General features: G+C 42.2%; 3 protein-coding genes across 6 annotated transcripts; 1 reads left to right on the top strand and 2 right to left on the bottom strand.

Annotated features, from left to right (window-relative positions):
• Nucleotides 1–514: 514 nt before the first annotated feature.
• LOC137601958 (killer cell lectin-like receptor subfamily B member 1B allele A) lies at nt 515–4492 on the bottom strand. 2 transcript variants are annotated; one of them, XR_011037117.1, is made up of 8 exons: nt 4275–4492; nt 3456–3536; nt 3254–3361; nt 2989–3171; nt 2739–2899; nt 2537–2652; nt 999–2375; nt 515–909 (listed from the first exon to the last, which is right to left on the bottom strand). XR_011037117.1 is itself a non-coding variant. In XM_068324466.1 (7 exons), the coding sequence occupies exons 1-7, from the start codon at nt 4333–4335 to the stop codon at nt 2225–2227; spliced, it is 861 nt and encodes a 286-aa protein (XP_068180567.1). In that variant the 5' UTR covers nt 4336–4492; the 3' UTR covers nt 515–2224. The 2 variants fall into 2 exon arrangements, 1 of the variants encoding a protein (XP_068180567.1); XM_068324466.1 differs by having other exon boundaries at nt 515–2375.
• A 658-nt stretch (nt 4493–5150) lies between these two features.
• Nucleotides 5151–9252, top strand: LOC137601959 (tetraspanin-13-like). The gene is made up of 6 exons (XM_068324467.1): nt 5151–5337; nt 6547–6714; nt 6883–6963; nt 7585–7698; nt 7802–7918; nt 8038–9252. The coding sequence occupies exons 1-6, from the start codon at nt 5275–5277 to the stop codon at nt 8110–8112; spliced, it is 618 nt and encodes a 205-aa protein (XP_068180568.1). The 5' UTR covers nt 5151–5274; the 3' UTR covers nt 8113–9252.
• Nucleotides 9253–10477: 1225 nt separating this feature from the next.
• Nucleotides 10478–20664, bottom strand: bag6 (BCL2 associated athanogene 6). Of its 3 annotated transcripts, none has more exons than XM_068323457.1 (25): nt 20530–20664; nt 19071–19158; nt 18845–18962; nt 18514–18728; nt 18246–18317; nt 18047–18169; nt 17751–17953; nt 17541–17673; nt 16895–17095; nt 16592–16805; nt 16279–16329; nt 15557–15918; nt 15399–15471; nt 14897–15243; nt 14435–14690; nt 14160–14329; nt 13990–14043; nt 13685–13793; nt 13438–13562; nt 12948–13082; nt 12636–12692; nt 12304–12528; nt 11868–11975; nt 11639–11785; nt 10478–11239 (listed from the first exon to the last, which is right to left on the bottom strand). In XM_068323457.1, exons 2-25 carry the CDS (start codon nt 19149–19151, stop codon nt 11144–11146), a joined length of 3675 nt encoding a protein of 1224 aa, XP_068179558.1. In that variant the 5' UTR covers nt 19152–19158; nt 20530–20664; the 3' UTR covers nt 10478–11143. The 3 variants fall into 3 exon arrangements, with proteins under 3 accessions (XP_068179558.1, XP_068179560.1, XP_068179559.1); XM_068323459.1 differs by having other exon boundaries at nt 11868–11936; XM_068323458.1 differs by having other exon boundaries at nt 18246–18302.
• Nucleotides 20665–20672: the final 8 nt, after the last annotated feature.

The following is a 20672-nucleotide window of genomic DNA, read 5'->3' as shown; positions in this document are numbered from 1 at the left end:
ACCACAGTATGGAGTTAGGATGAGCTGGCTGTGATTGAATGTGATTATTGTGTGAGTATAATGTTATTGTAATTAAACACAGACCATTATACAATCACTGTGGACAACCTACAGAGAGAAGTTGGCCTACTGTGGCGTTGTTGGAGCCTGTGTCCCGACCAACGCTCAATTTATTCTTGTGTGTGGTTGATTGTTCTCGGGAATAAATAAACAACTGATCCATCCATCTCGACTCCTGAGCCATTCCTAATCCACCCAGCAGAGCACGGTGGTCACACATATATTATAGGAAATTGATTTATGATCCTTGATCCTCACAGGATCAATAATGCAATAAGAGATATAGATTACATGTTCATGCATGTATATATAATATAAATGCATACATATGTATTTGTGTGCATGATTTACATAGGATTAGGACTACTGGGGGGGGAAAAAGGTCTATATTATGAGATAAAAGTCGGAATTCCGACTGCAATTTTAGAAAAGACTTGTTTGCATTCGTATTTATTTGTATGCCTGTGTTTATATTCTCATACATTTGTTTTGTAAACGTTAATGTTTTCATACGCTTTGGTCAGCTGGGGGTTCTTATGCATCTTTATTTAGAAACGATAGTTTTTCCACTGTCAAAGCTTTGAGCCGATTCCTCTTCTTGGAGACGATTTACCCCAGCCTCGGAGAACAGCCCCTCACACGGCACAGAGGACGCTGGTGTTGCCAGGTACTGCTTTGTGAGACGGAACAAGTTCGGATAGGTCCTATCCGAACCTTCTGTGATCTAATAACTGGCAGGATCCGAGGATCTTTCCGGTGGAGGTGCGGACAGATACCGCTGACGTCCACGATGGCATCAGCAGTGGCTTTTCTGGAGGCTCTCGCCTCTCCAGCATCCCTGGCGAACAGCTCCACAAAATGAAACATAATAGAAAATATAGTTGGTAAATTGATAATTACAATTAAAACTAGTCAGTCAAATTATATTACTTGCGTGCCTTGAGAAGACGCAGCTGGTTCTGGCTGTACTTCAGCTGAAGCAGGCGGTAAATTGCGCAAAAACGCGGAAACACTCGGATTTCAAGTGATGCACAGCTGACTGGGCATTTGCAAGACTCTGGAAACAGATGGTCTTAATCCTGAGATTAAGGATGAGGCCGACGAAAAGACACTTTTGGTTTCTAACCCACAGAACTTCTCATTGCCTGCAACTCCGCCTGTATAGCTGTTTTATCCTTCATCTCTAGACTCTCCAGCGCTTCCTACGCTTCCGCTGGCACGGTGTGCACGGTTGCTCGGCTCTGATTGGTGCATTGCTGGACTCCTGGCCACGCCTCCCCACTGCGGTCTGCTCCGCTGATTGGTGCGGTTACCTGGCTTCCTGGCCACGCCCTACCCATCGAGGTCTGTTGATTGGTAGGTTACCTGGCCTCCTGGCCACGCCTCCTCTGCTGCCGCCTGTGACCCGGGTGGGAGCGTCGGTTTTCCGCCTGGCCGCAGACAGGGATCCGTCTGCTTCGGGGCGGCTTGTCGGTGTTCAGCAGGTCGCCTCTCGGGCGGTTGCAGTAACAACTAGGAAACCGTTTTTACAGCTTTTTGCTGCTTTTTTGTTGTTTTTTTAATATCTTGAATTTCTGTGTCCCAGCACCCACTCGCCCTCTTTTCTGGTTTGTTCTTCATTCATTCATTCATTCATTCATTCATTCATGAATGAAAAGGTTTGTTCTTCATCTTTGTTATTTATCTCCGTTAACCAATTCTAAAATTCTTAATGCTTGATTAAACAATTTACCCTTTTGATGTGTTCAATCTACCTGGATAATTTTATGTTGCTTTCCTTTCCCCTAGACTGATCGTTACATTGCGGTTCAGAAAATATTTATTTAAACCATAAGGTAACATTTAATTGCCCTAAATGACATCTAATTTTCTGTCCTTTTTTATTATTTTTTTGCGTTTTTAGAGAACCCATTAGTGCAATTTAAGCAAACAAGTTTGAATAAAATGTGTTTGAATAAAATGTTTGGTAATGAGGTATTTATGATCTACATCTTGTCTTCAACAGTTCTGGTCTAGAAAGCAGTTCAGATTTTTGAAGTGTTTCTTATCTTCTTGTAAACGTCAGAAAAAGTGGGAATAGGGTGTAATATCACTTATTAGCCTCAAAAGTTTGATCCATCTGCATTGAGATAAGAAAACAAATCTTCTACTGACATTTTTGGATTCAAATGGGTTCTTGTATCAAAGCTTTTCCTTCACAGATCCAGCGGTTCTTCATTTTGCAGCTCGCCCCGGCCCAATTAGCCAGGGGATCCAAATGAGAAAAAGTTAAAGCGCAAGACCCTTTGTTGCTTGATCCGTCTTTCCTCCAGTACCTAAAGGAGAATAAATCCACACATCAGTCAGTCTGATGTCAGATGAAGGCCTGTATGGCATTTACTTTAATCTGACCACAGAATAAATACATTAAAAATCACATTTTGTTACTGAGTGTGTCTTTTTTGGGGGTTTTTTTTGTTTGTTTGTTTTTGCTTACGGTAGGGTGACGTTGCTTCCATCTACCCACATCCATCCACTCAAGCCCTTTTTCAAACCAATCCAGTAGCCATGCTTTTCATCATTATAGTAGTTAGTGTGGTTATTGATGAATTCCTTCATTTGAAAAAAGATGTGAAAAACAGAAACATAAGGGAGAAAGCATAAAATAATAAATATGGAATTTAAGTGGATTAACTTGCCTGTTCCTCCTGACTCTCAATCACAACCAGATTAGCTTTGTCTCGTCTGCATTTATCTTGACTTCCCGTCCAGGTTTCCCAATAGGACGAATAAGGAGATTCAATAAAATGGTAACACCTGGACTGAAACTGCACCCAGCCATCCAGACAAGGCTTACAGACTGTTGCACAAGAATGAGACAGCAAAATCATAATCATTTTTTTATTATGAGATAAATGTGATCCCAGCTGAAGTGCAGCATGTTCCCACCTTTCTTTGGGCAGCGGGTTTCCACTGGGAAGTTGTCATATTCCAGGATGACCCCGAGGGTCCAGTTGAGTCTGTCTTTGCCTCTGGTCAGCTCCCCGGTCCGTCTCTCGAACTCGACCTTCTCTTCCCTCAGCTGTAGGTTTTGTGCTGTCAGGCTGTCCTGCTCAGACATGGCGGTGTTTACTGCATTCGTGGAGGAAACCGTTAGCATCATGGAACTGTCATTTATCCTAGGAAGTTCTTGTGAACAGGTAGACGGACTTACATCGGATACTGAGGATGATGACGACTGACACCAAGAGGATGCACATGACCCCCAAACTGACCACCACCCAATGAAGAGGAGGACGTGATGAATCTTCCTTTTTATTCTCTACCGAGAACAAAAAAATATAAAACAAAGCAATACATTTTTGTGCTAATTTTAAAATAGCTATTATAATTTAAGCATGGTGCACTAGGGTAACCTGGTTTGACAGGATTTGGATCCCAGACTTCCTCTCCAGTCTTTACGTTATCATAGATTGTTTCCTGGACTTTTGATTTGTCTGAAAAAAACAAAAAAAAAACAAAAGAGGAAACTAAAATGTTGTGTTACTTTCTAAAAACATGATCAGTGTGGAACATTTTTCATACAATCCACTGTCCATAAACAAGTTCTGAATCATTCTCAACAAAACCTAATTTTCAGTTCAGAATGCTAAATATATATCACCATAGGTGATTTGGAAATATTTGTTTGGCTGATAAAAATTTAAAATATTTTCAGATGGGGTAAATGAAATGAGACATCGCTTACATCCTCTTTAAATAGCTATGACTAATATGCAATCATGAAATGTTGGGATTCTGTATCCAAGAACAGCATCATTAGGGAAATTCTAAAGGAGGTTTAACACACAGAGGCTGCGTTTCAGCCCAGATGAGTGTCTGCTGAAAATGAGCAAACCGCTTATGCAAAAAGACATTAATAAGTCTGGAAGGCCTGACAGGAAGCTGCTTGGTTCAAGCAGTAACCTACAACACTAGATGTGGTCAAATTATGCAGATCTCATGTGGATATAAGATAATAAAAAAATTAAATGTCTCAAGTACAAACGATGTAGGGTCCAGGATTTGTTTGCTCCTTTTATTTCATAAAATATTCTCTCATATCTTCGATAACAAATAACAGATCTTAATTAAAAAAAGAAAAGCAATTTAGAGCAGCTCTAAATAAAAATCCACCAGAACTGGAAGTTGCACTTAACGCATAATTCACAGTACAACAATAGGACATGACTCACCATGTAAACAAACACCATTAGTCCTAAAATCCACCACCGCATAATTCAATTCTTCATCCATCGTTTGATGAGGTTCATCAAAGTGTAAAATATTCACCTTCTTACTGGTGGAAACATAATCCTAACAACCGGTGAAGTTTCAACGCGGGTCTTTCGTAGTATAGTTTAGTTTTAGAGACACGGAAACCAACAGAATATAAATATGGCTCAGTTCTTCTTTTTGCAAGAACGTTGTAATGTTGACACAGAGGTAGCTGTGGGGATTGAAAGTTTTTGGCTTGTGGTCAGCGGTGATGTCAGTGACGTCGTTCTCCATTTGTCCACCAGAGGGCGTCTAATTCCCTGCTGCGGTCGGGTCTACTCCATTCACCGTCTCATCTCACTCCACGCTTTTGTTGTAGGCTTAACACATTTTATAACCGATTGTTAACAGTGTTCAAACTTTATGAAACAATTCCAGTTGTCTGAGTAATAGGATTTAAAATCTCCACGATTTTTACGTCATGGATTATCTAATTAGTTGTAAGACACTTTGTCCAGCAGATGGCGCACAATAACCTTTGCAGAATAACATGACTGAACATTAGAAATTATTAGTATTTAAAAGTCATTAAAATTCACGTGAAAAACTGGAATTCACCAATGGAAATGTATTTTTCTGTTGCGTCGTGAGATTAATTTACATCCTGTGTTGATGCATCCGCACGCAATTCAGGACAGGCGCCTTTTTAAACACACTAATTTCATATTCTTCTTCCCACAAATAAATGACTCAAGAACTAATTTGACAATTTAAAAAAAAAGAAAAAAAAAAGGAGGATAATATCACCATGGAGAACAGGAAGGTGCTCCTTTGTTTTCCAGCTGGCGAATCATCAGCCGGGAATCTGAGAGGAAACGCGCTCCGTGTTTTTCTTCCTGGAGACCAGAAGCCGTGACGCGACGCGGATTCAGTCTCACGGGGGGGTCTGAAGGCGCAGGTTGACACTTTAGCGGCAGAATGGTTTGCGGAGGATTCTTTTGCACCAAGAACGCGCTCTCCGCTCTCAACATTCTCTATGTCGTAAGTATTTAACTCGAAATCTTTATTTTCTCGCTGAAGGAAAGTTTAGAAGTTTTGGAAAAACGCGTCCGTTTTGTGGCCGCGACTCAGAAATGCATCACAGAGCAAAACACGCAGCTGAACCGGTTTGTCTGAGCGGGTTCCTTTATGTGAACAGGTGCGATCATCACATCCGGTTTATCAATAATATTATCATCTATTACCGCTCTTACGAGAAATACTAAATGTTAGATTTGATCGAATCGATTTTATGAAGGTTACAACATCTGGTCATGTAATAAAGACAAGTTTCAGCGGATTAATCGGTTTGTCAGTAGACACGAAATGATGCTGCGTTCACGTTTCATTAGAGCGTAGGAAAATTTGAATTTTTTTTTATTTTTAATTTTTAAAAAAATTCAACATCAATAAAGAAAATGATTTGAATCATTGACCTAATATGTTTGATTTTTACAAGTTATTTACTGTTAATGAAACGGTGTGTTCTCATTACTCAATATGAGCATGATACGCCTATTAGCTCATACATATTGTTTTCTGAGTTGACCACGTGACTGCACATGAAGTTTACCTTCATGTTTAATTTAGGCATCAGTCGGCAAATATTTTGAGGTTAAAATATTTTGTAAGCAAAAATATTGCTGAGGTAAAATAAAATTATTTGACCCAAATTTTGAATCATCTCCAAGTGTAATCCTGCCATTAGTCCACTTATCCTAAATGCAGTTTCAGAATGATCAGACAACTGATCAGATTACACAAAACAAAACAGAAATATAAAGGAGTAAAATGTAGATCTGTCTTGTCAACAGAAGCATGATGAGGATTCTGGTTGTTGTGATTTCCACAATAGTCATGTATAACACAAAATAAGCCTCTTCAATTTCACAGTGCTATCCTCTGATATTCATTTGACATGTCCGTCCTTTACTTGAACACATTTACATTATCAGATGAGGCTCTACTAACCACCTCTGTTTGGCCAGCCAGAGAGTTAGATTAGAATGTTGGGACAGATGGCAGCGCTGAACATTTTATACTACTCGGTCGTCTGGGTGGCGTCTCTGTTCTGGGTTTTATTTATCAGTGATCATCAGCTACGTGGTTGTAAACTGACTCTGGCTAACACATGACTTTTCGCAAACACAGTTCATCCATCATGTAGAGACTTCCTTAGAAAGATTCCACTTATTGTTCTCCCCCCCTCAGCTGGTGAGTCTGCTCCTGATCGGAGTGGCGGCCTGGGGGAAATCGTTCGGCCTGGTGTCCAGCATCAGGGTGGTGGCGGGGGTGATCGGCGTGGGCGTCTTCCTCCTGCTGGTGGCCTTTGTGGGGCTGTGCGGCGCCCTGAAACACAACCAGGTCCTGCTTTTCTTTGTATCCTTTGGTTGAGCACAGGGAGTGACCTCACCTCCTGATAAGTGTTGTTTGCAAAGTGGAATGATAAGTAAATAAGCTTCAGTTTCTTGTGTCCTTGTTGTTCAGTCGCTCTGTAAGAAACGCAGTGGGTTTAATCCAAAGTAAACTTCCTATACTTGATTCCAGTACATGATCATCCTGTTCGTAGTGTTCATCTTGCAGTTTTCTGTGTCCTGCGCTTGTCTGGCTGTGAATAAAGACCAACAGGTATGCTAAGTTTGTTCTGTGCCAAACTACACATATGTCAGAAAGATATCATGGCCCGCACAACACTGTTTATTTCACAAGTACATCCTCATTTGTTGAGTAATCCTGGAGTTTAAAAAATTCAAAGTTGAAGAAGTCAAAAGTCCAGCAACAGATAATATACAGGACCTTGTTGCTGACAAGCCAATCAGCCTGTCGATGTGTCAGTAATGATAATCACCAATAATCGGCTGGCTGATAAGTTATTGTCTGGTGTTCCTGCCACGGAGGTCATGATTTCACTTTGTTTTATTTACTTTGTCATTTCTTTATATAATCAAGAATCAGTTTGCTCATGCCTGCATGGACATTGTGACGTAACAGTTCACCCACATTAAAAGGTGGGAGGGACAGCTTTTATTGTGGCGTATTGGAGATTATGTGGTCATAAGGTCAAATCTGATCAGATACAGTACAATCAACATGAAAATATTTATACAGAGAAGTTTAAGCTAAATGTGCCGTTGGGCTTTCATAGAGGTTGTGTCCTCTGACAGTCCTGAGTACATCTTTTTTTTTTTTCACATTCAACTACTTTCTATTTAAAACTATACCAGAAACTTAGATTATTTTCATTCGCAGAACCATCTGCTGGAGATTGGATGGAATAAATCCAACGAAACTCAAAGGGACGTCGAGAAAACACTTAACTGCTGCGGCTTCTCCTACGTCGACTACAACGGCTCCTGTGCCGCGGTAACTCTTCTGGAATGCTCTTTATCTCCTCTGGAACAACTTGATTTGGATTTAAGTTGATCGTCATTCTGACAGTTTGTGAATTTTCTTCTGCTTCATCTAGAGTTGCTTTAACCAGAAACCACACTCCTGTGAAACGTGCTCCAACATCATTCAGCAGTACGCAGGAGATGTGCTCCGGTTCGTGGGTGGGATCGGACTCTTCTTCAGCTTTACAGAGGTCAGTAAAACGTCAAACAAAGCGGATATTTCTCTGGAATTCTGTGTTCAGGTTGAACTTTTAAGATTATAGCAGGATGAAGTAAGAAAACTTCCATTTGCTTCTACGTTTCCTTTCAGATCCTTGGAGTTTGGCTCGCTTACAGATTCAGAAATCTCAAAGATCCTCATTCGAATCCCGGAGCCTTCCTATGACCTCACACTTTAATAAACCGAAAGAAAAACCGCAGTGCTTAAAAAACTGTTTTGTTTTTTAGATTCAGAATGAGACTAACATTTAATGGATAATTAGCTCTGCAGAGTAAAGTAATAATGAACGTTAAAGCACAGAGATGTCGTCCAAAACACCTGAAGGAGTGTATGAAATGAAAGGAAGTTGAGTGTTATTGCATAAGAACTTATAAATATATATATATATAAAAAGTTTCATCTTACAAAAGTCATACTTTCACTTCAATGTTTGCTGCTTGACAACTTTGATTTAAACGCTGGCCTTTTTTTGCTGCTGTGAGCATTTTTGTGTAATTTAAGAGGTCGTTTGACCTTCTGGGAAACAACCTTCCTTCCTTTCTAAGAGACGAGCGTTGCCATGTTAGCACGGTGAATTTTAAGCTTTGAGGCAGTTTTGAAGAATTTGAAGCAGTTATCCTAAATCCAAAGATGAAACAGCCTGCAGAACTTAAAAAAAAACTAGATTCTAGTAAGTGGATTTGTAGGTTTTGGATGGAGCTATGCTGTGTGTCACTGCTTCTAGTATTAATGCTAAGCTAAGTTTCAGGCAAGTCCTTATCAAAGGGCCCATTGAAGTCAGCAGCAGCTGTGTGTGTGTGTGTGTGTGTGCTCAACACACACACACACACACACACACACACACACACACACACACACACACATACACACATACACACCTCTTATGCAAATAAGGTGCAGGTGAGCACCAGGAAGGCTGGTAGACTTTACTCACCACTCCCAGCGAGTCATGGGTGACTGCACACACCGGAGTGTATCACAGACAATGTGGATTAGGGTGTTGGATGTTCTGCAGAAAAAGATTAAGATCAAATTAAAGTCCAACCGGTTGCAGCTTGAGTGACACTTGTAATTAACCTGTGTTCTTGTCTAGGTGTGTATTTATTACTTGGTTATGTTTTGAAATGCAACTAAATATTAATTCATTCTGAAAGTCATGTCTCATGTCGTCTCTTCCATCTAAAATCTTTTCCCTGATTTTCCTAAATAAACGTGCATTTTTGCAGTACATGTACAGACGATGAGGCGCTTGCTTTGTTTTTATCATCCAGTGCTAATAAAAAGTTTTACTAACTTCATACCAAACGGCTCGTCCACATTCTTCACCCGGATACCAACCAGGAAGTGCATTTTTTGTTGAGACTCCTTTAAACGCGCTAATAAACCTTCAGCAGCAGTCCAACCTGTTCGCCAAGGTGACCATGAATTCACAGAATGCAGCCGCTGCAAACTTGAGTCGTTGTGTGGAAACTATTTAAGCAGAAACGTCAGCTGACATGCCTGAAAACTTTATAAATCGTTTTCTTCAAGATATAATTTTTTTTACCTTTCATAGATGATGTGGCATCGATTTAATTGACCCTGAATTTTCATTATTTCAGCTCCACATTTGTGGATGAATTATGTCTCTCCACCCACTTGTAGCTTTCAAATTTGAATGACTTATCCTTGTCTGGATATTTTTCATGACATTACAGATATATTTTTTGATATCTCAGTATTGAAAATGAAAAAAATACCCAGAATCTAAGAATACAGAAATGTAATTTTTCTTGTTCCAGGATCCAAACTGTAAAAACACAAAGTGAATCAATCTACATAGCTGAGCACACAAGAAGTCCTCCATATAGCCTCACACGACTCCGTGTGTTTGTGCGATTATCCAAGAAAATCCACTTCATGATTTATGGATTTTAAGAAATTTTGAGTTCAAAGTCAGTTCTTTGTCAATATTGACTGTGAGGAGTGTTCCTGTAATTCTGGGTAGAAAGCACTCAAGTACTCAGAGGTCAAATGTCATTTTTGAAATTAAATACTTTAAATCCTGTTTAAGTGAAAAGGGATCCATCTACACTTGCCCAGCTCAGTTTTATTTCACGGAACAAGGTGACATAAGAAAAAATGTAGATTGTTCAGATCGTCTTTTTGTATCCGCTTCTTGCAAACTTGTCAGTTATGCGTTTGAAAACCTCAAAATTATAATAATGAAGACGTTACTTCAGGTCAGGCTTTGGTTCTCATCCCAGACGTGTAATCCAACTCTCTTGTTTTGGTCACTGTACACATCGTATGATGTGTTCCCTCACACCTCTGAGTACAGATTAGTCCTGCTGTAAAGTTTATTGCCGTTGTGGGTAAAGGTCACAGCAGAACTCCTTTTTCTTTGAACCACTTCTGAAATGGAACACATCGGCTTCATCAGCCGATTTTTCACACATGTTCAGTCTGTCACATATTCACCAAAGAAAATCAGAGGCTACGCAGCTCCTTGACTATACAAATGAAGGCTGCTTGCTTTTAGAGTCTGGTGAATTATTGCAAATTTTATTTCTTTTTTTTAAACAAACAAAAATCATTAAGATGTCTTAAATAGAAACACCGAATTGTCAGTGCTCTCTGGTGGACAAATTATGCAAAAGCAATGCTGCTTCTAAATTACACATTCATAATTCTTGCATTAATACATCGATACTAACATCTGTGACAAGCTGATATCCTAAAAAGTTTTCTTATATGAAGAATTATTAAGCTTACTGTACATTCATGTAAAAAAATGGTATGTTCATCACATGAAAGTTTGCTTTTTTTGTGCTCGAGTATTTAAAGGAAGGCTGAATCCACAACGCCATGCTCCACAGTAAAGCAACACAAGGATAGGAGGGGGAAAAGCACACAGACTCACACACTCACACACACAGCCAACAAGACACGACTTGGTCAAATTGAATTCTAATACTTTTTTTCCTTACAAAAAATTTTCTCTCAACAAAATATGGACCAAAATGAACACAAAGAAATAAATAGGCACTGGGGGAGTCGTTATCTTAGCATCAGGAAATTAGTCAAAAGAGCTGCTAACTGCTGACTGGGCAGACAGACGGTTTTGGGGGTGAAGCGGCGTCGAGAACAAAGAACTGATAAAGATAACAATGGAGAAAGTTAAGAGTCTTGCAGGCTTCATGTCAAGTGAACATAATTATGAGTCTGATGAGAAGGCTCTGTGTGCATTGGGAAACTGCTGAGGGTTGAAATCCGGGTCTTCCCGCACTCGTTTCTTGAGGTCTGATTTAACCTGGAAGAGAAAAGAACACTTCAAGCCATCTCCTCGGAAACAAGGAAGCCGAGACACTAATTTCTCACCATTTTCTGACGTTTCATAAACTGATTCCACAATCGATAAAAAAATCAGCAAGGGGCAGTTCTAGAAACACACTTTTTTTTTCCTTCAGAGATTGTACTACATTCCAGGAGCTAAATACTTACTGAAAATATTCTCCCCTCAAGTGATTAACTGATTATCAGAATATTTTTCTATCAATCAATCAGTTGCATGATAGAGGCTTATGTTTTTTCCACTTTTTTTTCCCCAGGTAAAACTGGCAGTGTAACCAGGCAAGAGAATGTCAATTAAAAAACAAAACACGAGTGCAAACAGCTTGAACTATGCACAGTGTACGTTTGTTTCGTTTACCTGTTCAGCATAGGTTTCCTTCATGTCCTGGGTCTCCAGATCATCCTGTAGCTGCTCCCCGGATGTGATGGGCCTCGCTCCTGCGGTCCTGGCTGCCTGACTCACTGCATCCGAGAGGGAGAGGAGGCTTGCGCCGCCCAGTCCTGTCTGTAGGTGCACACAGACGGCGTGAAGAAGGTGAGGGCGGCTGGCCTCATACGTAAAATGTCAGCGTGAGATGTCTGCTTACCTTCCTCCGTTTAGCGGGCATGCCGTGCAAATATGCGTCAGACAGCGGAGGCTGGGTCTTCATCTTTCTCTGTGTGATCATATCACATCTTATGATAGGCACCCACTCCTACACCAAAAATAACACGACAGGTGAGCCACAACGGGCGTCCTTCAAAGAGAGTTTCAGTTTGATGTCTTTCATCTTAAAAGCATTAAGACTCTGTATTGTGTGTTCTCTGCTGCAGCTCAAGGAGGAAATTTACTGCAAAAAATGTTGAAAAATAGCTGCTATTTTTGACTTCAGCTTAAAATGCTTGCACAAAACAATGACTCAGTGATTATCTGGAGTAACAAGGCCATTATAAATGTGAAGCAGGGTTTATAAGTAGCATCTGTAGCTGTGATAACCCTTTCCTGGACAAACAAATAAAAAGGCCAACTGTGTGAACTCTTACAGGTGGAACAGCTGCTGCCCAGGCCTCTGACTCCCGTCCAGACTCCTCACTCCCGCCCTCAGCTCCTGCTGCCGCCATGTCGCCACCTAATGGCGCAGCTCCTCCTGAGGCACCCAGGTCTCCAGGCAACACTCTCGCTTCCCGCGATGGCGCTCTCGTGTCATGTGACACGGACATGGCCTCCTCTGCTGTGGTGGCGGCCGCCGGTGACAGGGTGTCACCATTCTTTGGAAGTGGAGAACAGTGAAATGAGGGAACTTGAAAGTAAAGCAGAGCTTCAAGTGTCAAAAAGAGTTAACCTGATAAGGACACTGTAGTCACATCATGCTTACCGCTGCACTTTGTGCTCCTTCAGGCTCTTGTGTGCCAGCTGCAGAAGACTGATCACCCTGTGGAATAATCATCAATTATTTACTCAGACGTGCCATCCACAGAAACCAGATACACAAGACTCATCAAAGAAGGACTCCTTTTTCTGCATGTGAGACGATACATTCTGTTTTATGGACAACTTCCTACAGCTGTAAGAATATTTGAAGAAATAAAGAGTTTGGAATTCTGAACATGCTAATAGCTTCACCATGTAACAGATTCTTGCAAATTTTTGTAAAAAATTTTTTAAAAACGCTGGTGGCATGTCTCACCTGTGTATGAACGATGTAGTTTTGAATCTGCTCCTGTGTGATGGGGATGTGCTCCAGAATCACCTGCAACCTCATCGTCATCATGCTGGTCATCCAGTTGACCAGGCTGGGGCTGATGTCACTGGACATCCTCCGCTGGAACAACGGGAAGAGATTTTATTTTACACAACAAAAACTTTTCCTTTTGTGTGTTTTGAAACTTTTGGAACACGGTCTTGTTTCTAGAACTATTAAACATTAGCATGGTGTATTTCTCCTTTATTCAACAGCAAAATCAAACAGGAGACAAGGCGAAATGGAGGGCAACCATTGCCTGGAGTTGAACAAGCCGTGTGGTTCATTCATTTTGAGTCAATATTCACTTAAATGCCAAGATGGAATTTCATCTCTGTTGAGAATTTAAAGTTGTAGGATTTAATGGCATCTAGCAAGGAGAACAGTTGAACCCCATCCAAAAGGTAAAAGATTTTCTGAGATATTGTATACTGACTATTCTGTGGTTGATGACCGCAGTGAGGGCTCTCTGGTCTCCTCTCAAGCAGTAAAGGTTCAGCGCAAGACACTGAAACAGTGCCTGGTTGCACATTTGTAGCAGCTGAGGCCCAAAGGAGTCATCTGAATGCATTAAAAAAAATTGTTGTTAGCAAAAAAAACACAAAATAAGTCTAGGGACAATGGAATTAAAACTCCCTCATTACCAAGGCCATCTGATTCAAACTGCTCATCTTAAAACTTACCAGTGCAACGCAGAATGTGTGTGGCTATGTGTTGCAGCTGCTGTCTGAAGAAGGTCATGTTGGTCTGAGTGACGTCAACACCGTCCAACACCGTGACTGAAGACTCTCTCTGCATGGTTGAAATAAAAAGATGTCAGCTGTTTGATTCGCTATAAAAATTTTATTAGGTTCTTGTTTTAAATCATAAGTCAAATTCTAATCTGCCTAATATAATTTACACTTGTTTCATGGATCCTAACGGTTATGAATGAAAGACCACTTTTAATATTTTAATATTACATTCTGAAAGACCATCAATAACTTACAAAGCTCTCAGTTATATATTCCTCCAGTTCATTGACAAGACTGTCAGCCGCAGCCTGGAGATGAAAACAGAAGACACGAGTTAAAACTTAAAAAACAACGGCGCATGTAGGTAGAAGAAGAAAACAAAACTCATGAAATCAAAAACAAGTAAAATTTCAAATGAAATTACAGCAATGTTCTCATCGGTGGGCTCTCGTCCATTGAGGTAGTTCTGGGTGAAGAACTGGGACAGCTGGGGCTGGATCCGGCCCAGGGGCTGGTGCTGCCCATGCAGCAGCATGACCAGGTCTGACATGGTGAACGTCTGACACACCAACATCAACAACTCCCCGAAAAACCCTGGGAAGAACAAAAAAGAAAAAAAAAAACAAGTCTGAGATGAATGTTCCTCCAATACCCCCCCCCCCACTCAGTTGTGGTATTGATGACCTACTGGCTACCTACCAGTAGGATCCTCAGGACTGATGAAGATGTTGGGAGCCTGAGACAACCTCTGCATGAACTGGGCGATGCTCTCGGTGTCATTCTGCGCTTGGCCCAGCGAGCCCATCATGCTGCTGAGGACGCCGCGGACGATGCCCGTGAACAGCTCTGGGTTGAGCGCTTCTGCTGCCCCGGGGGGGTTGGGGGTGGGACCTGCCGCAGGAGCACGAGTGGTACCGGAGGGAGGTGGGGGTGGGGAGAAGATGGGTTGCGAGGCCTAGAAAGGAAAGCATGAGTGATTTTATAGAAAATGTGGCAAAAGACAGTCTCGTTTTGTGGAGATTCTTGGATCTAATTTCCTTCTGTTTCCACACCTGAATGACAACAGATCCACACGACATCAAAAATATATGCAAAACCAGGGGCAAAGCATATCCAACATGTCAGTTTTCATTCAAAATGTAAAACCACTCTGTCACTGACCTGCTGCATGAATTCGCTCACTCCCTGGATGAAAGGCGGGACCCCAGATGTAGTGACAGTAATTGTAGGGGCCCCTACGGAGCCTGCACCCGCCCCACCAGCCACGACCAGGAGGGAACCCAGGAGCTGGTTGAGGTCCGGCGGCATCTCCTGAGGCTGAGGCTGTGGCTGCGGCTGACTGGTGTTGGTCTCGGGTTGGCCAGTCGGGTTTGTCGCAGGCGGGGGTGTCGGTCCCGAGGTGGAGAAAGAAAAGGAGGAAGAGGTAGAGGTAGAGGAGGAGGATGAAGATGAGGAGGTTTGAGAGGAAGAAGAAGTGGTGGTGGAAGAGGATGTGGCTGTCTGCCCAGCTGTGAAATAAAAAAAAAGAAAATGCACTTAGGTATCACATACTGACAGATCATTTTTTTCTGAATTCAATTTGACCTTTTGACAATTGACTTGTGGGCGTACAATTTTATTACTACTGGATATAAATAAATAAAAAACGTATATAAAAGCATACCCATTTGTCCAGGTTGTAAAAGTTGTCCAACCAACCCACTGATCATCTGGTTCAGAGCTACAGGGTTAAAAGCCTGTGAACCGAGAACCTCTCATTAGCTTTTAAAATCAATCATCAGCCTAAATAAACAGGAAACGGGTCAGAAACATAATTCTCACCTGTCCTGGCTGCATGGTCGGCATGGCAGCCCTCACATTAATGGTGGTTCCACGAGTGCCAAAAGGTGGGGGGGGCATGTTGGGTGGAAACGGGGGTCGGCTGAACACGACCCTGGCCTGGGGCTGTGGGCCAGCGTGTGGAGGAGGTGGGGGAGCTGTTGGGGTGGTGGTGGGAGTGTTTGGACCGGTGGTAGTGGTTGAGGAGTTCGCTGTGGAGCTGTTGCCTGGGGGGGTGGGCTGGGGTGGGACGGGTTGGCCGGTGGTGGTGGTGGTGGCGGCAGTGGCCGCGCTAGTAGCTACAGCTGCAGCGTATTGGCTGATCTGTTGCATGAGATTCCGCATGAAGTCAGGTGGAAGAGCACCTAAAGGGGCAAATAATGGGGGGAGAACAACATGCTTTACTTCTGGTATCAGTCTCTAATCGAAACTAACATACCGTACTATCTATTTATTTTGTTAATTTTTTTCAGACACGTCATTATATATCATATAATGATATCATCATATACTTCACCACCAATCTCATTTGCAACATCAACAAAATCCAAAAAAATAGAGCTAACAGATAAAAGCCCTCTGGTTTGTGTATTTCCCGTCCCCCAGAATCAACAAAACATTTTTCATTGCACTTGGAAAATAAAACTAGACTCACTGAGTTTTGCCTGAATAGACATGGCTATGTTAAACATAACACACTAGATGTGGTGTGAACAGGCCTTTACCTGGCTGTCCAGGCATTGGTTGTCCAGCTGCTGCAGGGTTTCCACCTGGGCCTGTACATATATAAGAAAACAACACAAAAGCAGAATGAACTGACATGGACAATCGTCATCCAACACTGGGGTAAATCTCAAATCTTATCAGTACAAATCAGGTTAAGTGTCATTTTTTATCACTCATCAAATGGTTAAGGCAGCAGCGCACAAAGGATGCAACATTGATTTATCTCCACTGTACTTCAGCCCAGCAACATGAGACACAAACAGCTTTGATGTAGTGGAGCATTCAATCAGTGGCGGGTAGGGAACAACACACCGTCCGTGTTCATCTGCATCATGACCACCGGAACAGCCTGATGGCTGATCCTGATGACCCGGGGGCCAGTCTGTCCCTGTCTAGACTGCTGATTGGACGGGGAAGTCTGTGGAGGATAGGTCTGTCCCTGACCTGCCTGCTCTGATTGGTTGGCCGGCTGTGTTGGTGCAGCTTGTCCCTCCATGCTGTTAGTCACTGTGGCACCCAGGTTCATCTGTTGGTGAAGACGCAGTCAGTCACTTTTAGGTGATTACAGGTTTGAGTTGTGAACTTTTGACTTTAATTTTAACTTAGCTCCCTTACTTGTACCGGGATGTGGTGGTGCATAGTTCCAGGCAGAGTGACCGGGGCGGAATAGTGAGAAAATGGCCGGACCACATGTAGGTGTCGGGGAACGGGACTCATGAGGTTTATTCGCAGGTCACTAAGAGCAACAAGTGCATTGCCAAGGAAACGGAGACACTCCCATGTCATGATGAGAGTACGCTGATCTTCCTCTCTTTCCTGTTGCCAAAATAGAAATCAAGCTAAGCAAATATCTCACGGACATAAAAAGTGTCACATTAAAGGAAAAAAAAAGTGTTTTGGCAAAGACTCTCATTTTATTGTTGACAGTCCAATGAGAAGATGTGATATCACACTAGATATCACTCTCATAATGTGATCCAACTGACAGAAAAATTTAAGTTAAAATGTGGTTAGGATGCAAAAATAAGAAGTGAAGAAACCAGTGAAATGTCCCAAAGACCTTTATAGCCAAAATTTAACAAACCAAGTACAGTATTTTCCGCACTATAAGGTGCACGTAAAAGCCTTTAATTTTCTCAATTTTCTCAATTAATTTTCTCTTGAAATTAATGAGCGCGTTGACTGAATTTGACGCAGCCAAATAAAAATCACACACACTCCAAAGATCACCAATTATTATTCTGAAAGTTTTTAACCCTACTGTGTTATTGTTGTATTCTGCTGTGGTGGCCGTCTCCAGGATGGTATGAGCTCTCTGAATGAAGGGCTGAAGTCGCTCCTCTACCCTCCGCAGTTCAGACAACATTTCCGCCAACTCAGCTGGACTGGGATGACTGGGAAAGATGAAATATCGATGTGAATTTTTTGATTCCTTTAGTCAAGTGTGTAGTATAAATAACTCGCGTCTCACTTGGGTCCAGGTTGGGTTGTTGGTCCTTCAGATTGTGCTGAAGAGGTTTGTGGAGGTGGGGGAGTTGTTGGAGGTGGGGAAGTATCCATAGGCTGGGCAGAAGGAGAAGGAGTGGAGGTGGTGGATGAAGATGAGGGAGGAGGGGGAGCAGCAGCAGCAGCAGATGTGGTCTCTGTTTGGGAAGATGTGTCAGTTGGCTGACCCTGACAAAAGACACAAGAGAATTGTTGTTACTGATAAGGCAGTAATTGTGCTGGAGTTTGGCTACAGACATAATTTGAAGGCCACTCTGTTACCTCCATTCTGTGGATGACATCATTAATGTCCCTCAACAGATTCTCAGCCAGCACCAGCCTCAGCCTCGGCTCACTCTGCACTGGTTGGTCCATATCGATGTGCACATTCACAGATCCGTTGCTCTAAAAAGGAAAAGGGGAAATCAGCAAAAAACAACAATAATTCATGTGGACTTCATGTTATTAGCAGGAATCTTACCCCAGTGGAAGCTGTGACTCTAGCATTCCTTGCATTCTCTCCCATGCCGGACATCATCTGCTGAATTGACATCTAAATGAGAAGGCAGCACAGAAATAATGTAACAACAGAAACACACGATACAAACGTTCTGACCAACAGGCAATACAACATGCTGCACAAACAGATACAGCAGCTGCTCTTCCTTTGTTCCACACTTGATTCCTCCTCGTCGAAACGGCAAAACTTTAGTCAGAGATTCCTGACATCAGTCACAAATTGAACCTACCTGTATCTGCTGGGGGTCCATGATGTTAACAGGGAGGTTGAATGTGCCAAGCATAACATAGCTGTTAGCATTGCGGTCATGTGGAGGCACTTGTGATGTTCCCTGTGAGGATGAGGAGGGCCCACTCTCAGCTGAAGTGCCGCCTGACCCTGAGCCAGGCTGGGAAGGCGGAGGGGGTGCCCGCTCCACGAGGTGTATCACCTTGCCACCCACATCTGTAACAACACAGTACCAGCGTCACATGTATGATTATGTATTAGATCGCATTACTGTCAACAGACCCAGGTAAATGATGCACACTGGATCTTGAATTAACCCCTTGATTACTCACTGTAGTCTGCCAGAGTCCTCTCATCCTGTAAGACTCTGCCTTGGTAGATCAGCCTTTGTTTGTCCACAGGGATACCCACGGATGGTGCAATATGCTCCTTGAAGTCTTTCACTGTCAACTAAAGAAAAGGAAATTACACAAATTACTCAAGCACACAGGGTAACTGATAATGATAATCAGAACCAAGTTCAGCACCAAGTTTTGCAGTATGAACTGATGAATTTACCTGAGCACCAACCGTGTACGTTCTGCTTTGGGAGTCTAAGGTTTTGACTGTCACCTCAATGTCTGCAGTTTGATCCTCCATGGTAATCCTGTCACACACAAAAAAAACATGTTTCAGTAATTATAGCCCCACTACTACTGGCTTTGTGTATACATTCTGAATAATATAACAGCTGATGTTAATTTCTGCAACACAAATAGCATTTGTATACTGTAAATGGATCCCATGAATCAAAAACTGGCTACAGGTTTTTCCTCATATTATTACACATTTTTCTTCATCAACCAACACATCTTTATCCGCCATTTGCAGCCAAGTGACTGAGTATTTTTTTTAAATGATTATTTAACACCATTACAAATAAGATGTTTTTGAATTTTGGTCTACACTTTGGGGGTGGCAGTGGCTCAGTGGTAGAGCAGATGTCCTGTAGACAGATCGCCCCAACCATTGGCGGATCGAATCCCACTCCCGCCAGGACATCTTCGGTGAGCTGACGGTGGGAGGCGTCAGCTCACCTCCCAGCCACTGCCGAGGCACCCTTGAGCAAGGCGCCGTCCCCCCTACAAGCTGCTCAATTGGGGCGCGTTCCTGAAGCCGCTGCCCGTCACTCTGCCTCCCTGTGTGTGTTGTTTGATGTGTGTACTAACTGCTAACTGCATGCTTACAGGCCCCCTTTCACGGGGCCTGTGTATACACTGATTGTCATAAAACTAACACAAAGAACATGTAAAAAAAATATACCTGAGTGACTATGTAATTTCCCTGCGGGGATTAATAAAGTGTACTTCTTCTTCTACACTCGGACAAAAATAACATTTGATGAAACGCCCAAGAGTAGAGATGACAGTTTTCCGATTTCTTTCCACGTTTTTAACAGTCAAAACAACAAAGCTAAATAATAGAAAGAAGTATTGAGAGTCATGAAGCTGCACATTCTGCAACGGGAAAAAAAACAACTGTATCACCAAAAACAATAGACGAACCTAATGGAGCAGATGTTGAGAGGTCAATGTTTTGGATTAAAGGCACTTAAACCGTCGTGATAAATAAAATAAAGAGTATTTTAACAACCGCATTCACCTGCTGAGGTGAAACCACACCATAATGTCAGGGTTGAGAGGTAAGCTAAGAGGCTTAGCGTCATCTAAAACACGTTAGCTCCATCGTGCGTGGCCAGCCAGCAACACGGGCATTTTAAAGGTTTAGCGATACTTCGATGATTTAAATAATGACATTTAGCACAAATAATAACCATGGATGAAATAATTTATCTGCTGCTAGTTAGCATTGTTAGCTACTGTTAGTTATCATTGTCCTTCCAAGTGGGGATTAGCTCCAACTCGGAACCATTACACCAAACCTAGCTAGTTAGCTGATGCTATCACGGTACACAATACTCCTTGTCATATTTTAATTTTAAAAAATACCTCATTGCCCTATTTCACTTCACAGTTACCTTAATGTCGCACTACCCTTTCAGCGTATCCAGTGTAAATAAGACAGCCGTGTCCTTTCATCAAACATCAACGTGATTTCCGCTCTGAAGCTCCAGGCGCTAGTACTTGCTAGAAAGTGCCAGACTGCCCGGATGTGACGTCA

The sequence above is a fragment of the Antennarius striatus genome, chromosome 9 (assembly GCF_040054535.1).
Source record: "Antennarius striatus isolate MH-2024 chromosome 9, ASM4005453v1, whole genome shotgun sequence".
NCBI classification, from domain to species: Eukaryota; Metazoa; Chordata; class Actinopteri; order Lophiiformes; family Antennariidae; genus Antennarius; species Antennarius striatus.
This window is presented reverse-complemented; position numbering and strand designations above follow the sequence as displayed.